The sequence below is a fragment of the Hemitrygon akajei genome, chromosome 4 (genome assembly GCF_048418815.1).
Source record: "Hemitrygon akajei chromosome 4, sHemAka1.3, whole genome shotgun sequence".
Classification (NCBI taxonomy): Eukaryota; Metazoa; Chordata; class Chondrichthyes; order Myliobatiformes; family Dasyatidae; genus Hemitrygon; species Hemitrygon akajei.
Window position 1 is genome coordinate 52,895,181 of NC_133127.1, and position 7,788 is coordinate 52,902,968.

A 7,788-nucleotide genomic window follows, 5' to 3' on the forward strand; every position below is an offset into this window, starting at 1 on the left:
GTTTTAACTTGGAAACATGGAAAGTGGGATTCATCTTGAATGGCTTGGGGAACTGCAAGGTGCAGTCCACCAGATTTACACAGAACCCTGAAGGGTCCAATGAATTTGGGTGCCTCAGAGAGGCAAAACCTGAGTCAACAGCCAGACTTATTGTCCGGGCTACAAAACTAGCCACTGTCTTCTCTTGTGGTTAGCTTTTATTTCAGCTTTCTGGGAAGAAGCTGACAGAACATCCCTTGCTCTAGAACGTCTCTCCTTACAGTGTCAGACGAGATCTTCAGCTGCAGGAATTCCAACCTCTGCCTCTTGCTCAAGGAAGAGTGGCAAAGAATATCCAAATTCACATTCGAAAGGAGACTTCCCATGTGCCAAATGCTGTAAAGTGTTGTGGGTGACCTTTGCGCAGATCAAATGGTCACTCCACTTGTTCAGTCTTTCAAAGGCCAGGCATCTTTAAGTACATTCCATATCTTGGTTCACCCACTCCGTCTGGCCATGGACTGCATGTGAAACCCAGAGGAACGACTCGCTGTCACCCCAATCAGTTTGCAAAACGCTCTTCAGAAACATGATGCCACACTTTTCTGTGGCCAATCTCTGACTGCCTACATCTTACTAGAGTCCATCTTGCGATTGCCATTAAAGATGACAAAGCCCAAAAATGAAATGGTGGTTACATGAAATTCAGACTTCTCCAGCTTGATGTAAAGTTCATGAGCAAGAAACCCCTTTAGGATATGTCTGACGTGAGCAACGTACTTCAAGAAAATTGGGATATCTTCCAAGTAGACGAAGGCGTACATATGGAGAGCATGGCACTTATAAAGGCCTGGAAAACTGCTGGCGCATTCACAAGGCTGAAGGACTGACCAAATACTCATAGTGCCCTGTCAGTGTGTCGGATGCCGTCTTCCACTCGTCACCCTCCTTTATGCGAACCACTCCGTAAGTCCAGCTTTCAGAATACTCTTGCCCCTTGGAGAATCTCGAAAGCAGTGTTCCTGAGTGGAAGAGGGTAGTGATTCTTAGCCATTACCCGATTCAGCCTCTATAATCAATGCAAGGCCGCAGACTCCCATCCTTTTTCTGGACAGAGAAGAAGGCAGCGTCGGCTAGAGAGGTGGAGGGCCAAATAAATCCCAGTGCAAGATCCTCTTTAATATACTCTGTCATGGCCCTTATCTCCAGGCCTGTGAGTGCGTTTAATCGTCCCTGCGGAGGGCAACAGGCAGCAGATTTATTGCACAGTCATAGGGTCGGTGTGGTGGAAGAGTCAAGGCCTCTCCATTACTGAAGACCTCTTCCAAATCCTTGCAGATGGAAAGGATTTCTACTGGCATGGGTGCTACAATTACCCCTGAACCTTCCTCTGAGGATAACTTCAGAGACTCTGTCAGTAGTAGGGGGTGCTTCGGCAGACCACAGAGCCGCCCCATAGGTCCACAAGAGTCTTTAGCGAAAACAGAAGCCAAATCACAGTCCAAATCCTCATCCGTCTCCTCAGACATCAACAACAAGGTGTTACAAATGGTCCTTGTGTTCATGGGCCTAGTTTCCAAGGATCTCTGTCCTGCAGCCTTCCCCTTAGACAGGACCTGCTAACTGGAGCCCTTACGCTTAACTGCTAGAGTTCCATACTGCTTGGAAACCTCCTTGGTTTGCTCAACTAGAGATCTCATTCCAGTGCAGTCCTGACTGGACAGTGTCAGAACTTGCACAGGCCTATTGGCTGGAGCTGGCGTCTTCCCTTGAAGGTAGGACTAGGTCTCCTGAAGGCTCCAGGTTACCCTGAGCAGAGGTCTGTCCCTGTTGGCTGTGGTCATGGGAGTCTGGGGTCGGAACAACAAGCTGAAAAAAACCCTCTGACCAAGCTGTGATTCTCCCCTCTGTGCAGTCCACGGATGGGTTAGGTTGAGACAGCCAAAGGTACCCGAGGGTCAGGGGTATGAGTGGAGTGTCAATAAAGTAGAAATTAATGTCTTCCACATGATCCCCTATCTGCAAAACTGTAGTCTATTGCTGAACCGGCCAGAGCCTAGCGGGGTAACTATCCAAGACAGTTGAATGCAAGGACTGACTCACCTCTCACAACAGTATGTTGAACCCACAGGCGGCTCCTTTATCCAGAAAATTACCCACAGTCCCAGAGACTACAGATGTCTTCACCTGCCTCACGTTCTTATGGCAGTTGAACTCCACCTGCAGCATGAAACCAGAATCCGTGGGGTTGGGCAGAGTGGCTGCTACCATCACGGTCCTCCCGACACGCCTGTCTTAGCAGTTCCCCGGGTAGCCTGCTTTCCTGCGGGAAAAGCTGCAACCTTGACTCCGGCACTGGGAACTCTCATCAGCAGAGAGTCTAGTGCAACCGACCTGCATGAGTTCGACCAGATCTTGAGCAGGCGATGGGCTGGTCATGGTCTGAAGTTGGGGAGTGGAACAACGATGCGATGAGTCCTGGCTCAGCCTAGCTCTCTTCAAATTCATGATGTAATCTCACATGCACTCTGCCAGCTGATTATGGAGACGGATAGACTGGTTGATGAGAAGTTCTCTGCTGGCTCTCCCAAGGCGAGGGCATTTCTCAGTTTGTCTCGGAATCCATAGCAGTATAGAGTGGCCAAGGCCTCCTCGTTCCAACCACTCTCCTAGGGCAATGTCCAAAATTCAATTGCGTAGTCAGCCGCTGACTGTTCCCCCAGCCCCCCGTCAAACCTTCATCAGTGCTCTGAGGCTTGGTTAGCTCAGCGGAGTGATGAAACACCTCCCTCATGGTGGCCGAACAAATCTCCGACCTGCGTTCTCAATGTGCGGTGGCCCAGTCCAGGGCTTTCTCAGTCAGAAGAGAGATAATGAAAGTCACCTTTCTGCACTCCAAAGGGAACCGGGATGGCTGGAGTTCAAACACTAACAAGCACTAGGTGAGGAAGCTGCAGCAAGAACCCAGGTCACCATGGAACCTCTCCAGGGTTGGAAGATGTATTGGCTCTGGAGCAGGACAACTGGTTGTCTCAAGCGACTCCAACCTCCTCCTTGCAAAAATTGACCAATGGCTACCTGGAGGTCATGTACCTCCAGGCTCTGATGCCAAGTATCTCCGCTGTGGCTGGTCACAGCGGACGAAAGGCTCAGTACCCCACTGGGCCCATACTGCGGCTCATTCGTACTGTGATGAAAGTCCTTGACAAGAATGGCTTGGATCCAAATGCTGGAGTATCCGAGGCTAGGATCGAGACACGGTTTTAAACTGGTTCGAGAATCTGAGCACAAAACAGACACTAGCGAAAATCACGAGTAGGCTTACGATTGAGCACCAAACCTCGGTTCAGGTGCCCCTTAAACGCTCAATCCCTGATGCCCAAAACATGATCGCCAATTAGCAGAACTGTCCTGAATCTTTAAAAGGGGCTGCACCAGCTATCCATACTCCGGGGAGTCAGAGTATTGGAACCTCGGAAACTGCCGTGAATGGGTGTGTGTTGTAACACTGGGAGGCAGCATGCCATCTAAATCTCTCTTTCACATCCATAGAATCTGCTTCTCTAACTCTGGAATCCCTTAGCAGTACTGCTCTCCTCTTCTCCTCCCCTTGCAGACTCTGTGCCAGACACCCAGTCATTGTAGTTTCCCCCTGGTGGGTCCCACCCCTCCCAACAGTATACAATTCTTATTATTGAGGGGAACGGCCGTAGAGGTACTATGCATTGGCTGCCTTTCCTTTTTCTGACAGTCACCCAAGTACCTGGCCCCTGCAACTTAGGGCTGACTCCCTGTAGCTCCCTTCTTTCACCTCCTTATTCTGAAGGTCATCCAGCTGCAGGCCCATTTCCTAAACAAGTTCTCTAAGGAACTGTAGCCTGATGCACTTCATACAGATGTAGTTATCAGGAGAGTGGAGGTCACCCATAGATCCTGCATTTTACACGAAGAACATACCGCTAACCCATTCTCACCACACTAACTATGTACTAATAGACAAAGAAAAGAGTAAAACAAAACTTACTAGAACTTATTTAGAGCCTTCATCCCTTCTTGCCCAAGACTTGTGAGCCAAAGTTGCACCACTCAAACGCTGGCCACTCACACAATGGGGACTCCGCTTACACCTCGCTTTTTTTTATTGGCCTTTGCTGAATGCCTAATAGATTGTTATGACTGCAGTCTGCCAAAAAGTCCCGAAAGGCTACAAGCTCACAAGTTCAGGCTCCCTCTCCCACAAGCAAGGGCTCAAAGAAAACTGTTGGCTGGGATCATGTATTTGTCAGAAGTGAATTGGCCTTTCCAGACTGTGGTGAGTACCAACAGCCATTCCACAGGGTTTTATCAGACGAACTGAACTACCCATCGCATTGATCAACTCTCATCAACAGCAAACCAGAGATTTAATTCAATGTTAACTGATTAAACATTTTATGGATACTAGAGTAAAGAATGACATACACAATTTTAAGATAGAAGCTGAAATAATATAAAAAGTTTACATTTTTTTACTTTCTTTATTACTCAAATTAAATTGTTTTTGAAATGCTTGCTCTGGGAAATTCACATTAATTATTCCTTGGTGTATAAAATGAATGCATTTCACAGGACCCAGTACCCAGGTTTGACAGGAACCTGTTATAGGAATTGACAAATCCTAAAAAGGACCACAACTGTGACAAGTCCTTTAGCTGTGGGTCATCCACCACCGCTTGAATTTTTTCAGCACACTTCTGTAATACTTGTTTGTTAATGGTGTGACCATAGTAAGTGATGCTTGGTTTAAAGAATTCACACTTATAGCATCATGCTCTGAGCCCATAATCTTTTAATCTTTTTAACATTGTCACTCTCATCATTATCAGATTTTTCCTCAACAGCATGCAGGCTATTGTTCTGTTTGAAACTGCAGCTTGACTTTTTATCTTTATCTTTGCCCGCACACTCCATTTATTTTCGTCCACCCAACATGTTCTTTGTATGCATTCTACTTTGTTGCATTTTGTGCAAGTTTTACCTTTAAACCTATATTTCTTCAGTTCAGCCACATAAGCCCTAATCTGCAATTCCATTCCAATGCCACTGACTAGATGAAATGAAATTGATATTACTTTAAATTCTGAATAAAGAAATGATAAATATTAGCTTTATTTGTCACACGAATATTGAAATACACAGTGAAATGTGTCATTTGCATCAATGACCAACACAGTCCAAGGATGTGCTGGGGCAGTCCGCAAGTGATACATGCTTCCAGCACCAACAAAATACATAAATAGTACTTTAAAAGAGGAATAACGAGGGAGTATTCATGGGATCATAGACTATTCAGAAATCTGATGATGAAGGGAGAGAAGCTATTTCTGAATTATTGATTGTGGGTCTTCAGGCTCCTTTACCTCTTCCTAGATTATTGTAAAGTGTTGCTAATATGCCCACCTAACCAATATTTCTGGCAGTTCATTCCAAATATACACCACCCTTTGTATAAAGAAGCTGCCCTGATGTCTCCTTTAAATCTCTTGCCTCTGATGTTAAACATATGCTCTCTTGACTTCAGCAACCCCACTCTGAGAAAAAGACTATGTGTTTTCACCCCTCATGATCTTATATACCTCTAACAGGTATATAAATCTCCTATGTTCCAGGGTATAAAGTCCTATACCATGCACCCTCTTATTGTAACTTAGGTCCACAAGCCCAGGCAACATCCTGGTAACATATTTTTCGTCCCTTGGAATATGCCTTAAGGTTCAACACCCTCCACAATAAATTGACAAAAGAACCTGCAGCAGAATTGAAAGTAATGGACGGCTTTAGTGAGCAGGATCATGTCTTAATACTTGCATGTGTGTTACTGGCTGGATCTCCACCTTCATTCATTTCTTTGAAGCTCCAATGTTCCTGTCGGCACTCCAAAGAGTCACTTAAGGTCTGCAAATAGTTTTGTGGCTGTCCTTCAGGCTAAAATATTAGAAAGAACAAGTGACAGTAGTGATTATCTGTGATAATAGAGCAATGGCAATACTTAATTTTTTCACTGTCTGAGAATTGTTTCAGTTAATTTCTTAAAGATTAATTTTCATTCTCATTAGCAAGCCTTATCTGCCCACAGTACATGGTGGAAGTTCAGTTGCAAACTCTTAGTATTTTCCGCACGAAACACAGGAAGCTGTAATAAACAACAACACACACAAAATGCTGGTGGAACACAGCAGGCCAGGCGGCATCTATAGGGAGAAGCGCTGTCGACGTTTCGTCAAGAAGCTGTAATAAAGATGGCTTTAACTATTAATGTACTCTCAAAGTGGAGTGCACTGCAATTGAAACACTAACTTGTAATATTAACATTTCAATTTCAGAATAGGTTCATAGGTTCAGTGGCACAAAGCACATTAGTACAGGACTGTGTAGGTCTAGTAGTTTGGGTGCTGGGGCAGTGGGTTGGAGATTGGAGACTGTCTGGCTACTTCACAGAACACTTCCATTCAGCCCAAGTCTCCAGAAGGCTGTCACATCAATTTTCCAGCAAACTTCCACTCTGTACTCTATAGTGTCGTTCAAGGTTCAACATAAGCTCCAGCAACTTGACTTCCATCTTTTGATTGGGTACATAGTTAATACTGAATGCAACACTTTTCAAATATCCAGTCCTTCCTGTTTTTATCAGCATTGGCAAGTTCTGTTATAAGGTCATATGGTTGTAGCATTAAAACCGTTTTCCTCTCTCCCCCTTGGATACTGCCTAATGTGCTGAGTATTTTCAGCATTCTCTTTTGATACAGGTTTTCAGTCATTGCATGTTCCAGCATGTTCGTTGAATTGTAGAATCATACAGCACAGAAATGCATCATCTCAGGCCACCACATCCATGTCACGCCTGATACCTTTCTATGATAATCCCATTTGCCTGAATTAGGTTCATGTCTCTCTAAATCTTTCCTATCCAAGTAGCTGTACAAATACCTTTGAAAAATTATGATCGGATCTGTCTCTACTATCTCCTCTGGTAACTCATTCCAGATAACCTAACCCTCGGATTTCTCCTGTCTCACCTTTAATGTGTCGCCACAACTTCTAGACAGTCTTGCCCTGGGGGAAAAAATTAGTCTTTCTCTCAGCCCTATCTATGACCCTCTTACTCTATACTATAAATCCCTGTAAGTTAACTCCTCAACCCCCTTTGTTCTAGACTATCCAACCTCTTCTTATAGCTACAAGACAATGGGCAAGGAATAGAGTGTGGGGAAGTGAATGGTTACTCGCTTTGTTGCATTGACTAAAGGCATAGACTATTTCCTAAATGGGGAGCAAGTTCAGAATTTGGAGGTGCAAAGGAATTTAGGAGTCCTATTGCAGGATTCCCTAAAGACCAACTTGCAGGTTGAGTCAGTAGTAAGGAAGGCAAATGCAATTTTACCATACATTTCGAGAGGACTAGAATATAAAAGCAAGGGTGTAACACTGATGCTTTATAAGGTATTGAAAACAGTTTTGGGTTCCACATTTAAGAAAATATGTGCCGGCATTAGAGAGGGTCCAGAGGTTTACGAGACTTATTCTGGGAATGAAAGGGTTAATGCACGGGGAGTATTTGATGGATCTGGGCCTGTACTCACAGGCAGGAGAATAAGGGTGGATCTCATTGAAACCTAGTGGACATGGAGGAGATGTTTCCAATAATAGTGGGAGAGGCTAGGACAAAAGGTCATAGCCTCAGAATTGAAAGACATCCTTTTATTATAGAGGCAAAGAAGAATTTACTTAGCCAGAGGGTGGGAATTCATTGCCACAGACAGCTGTGGAGGC

The 7,788-nt window shown here is 44.8% G+C and overlaps 1 protein-coding gene across 1 annotated transcript in view; it reads right to left on the reverse strand.

The window, feature by feature from the left end:
* The window catches only part of LOC140726342 (uncharacterized), a 97,256-nt gene that overhangs the window by 33,891 nt on the left and 55,577 nt on the right, over nucleotides 1-7,788 (reverse strand). The window contains exon 6 of the mRNA XM_073042606.1: nucleotides 5,823-5,943. Coding sequence (XP_072898707.1) covers nucleotides 5,823-5,858 — 36 coding nt within the window. The 5' untranslated portion in view covers nucleotides 5,859-5,943. The remainder of the gene's footprint in view (nucleotides 1-5,822; nucleotides 5,944-7,788) is intronic.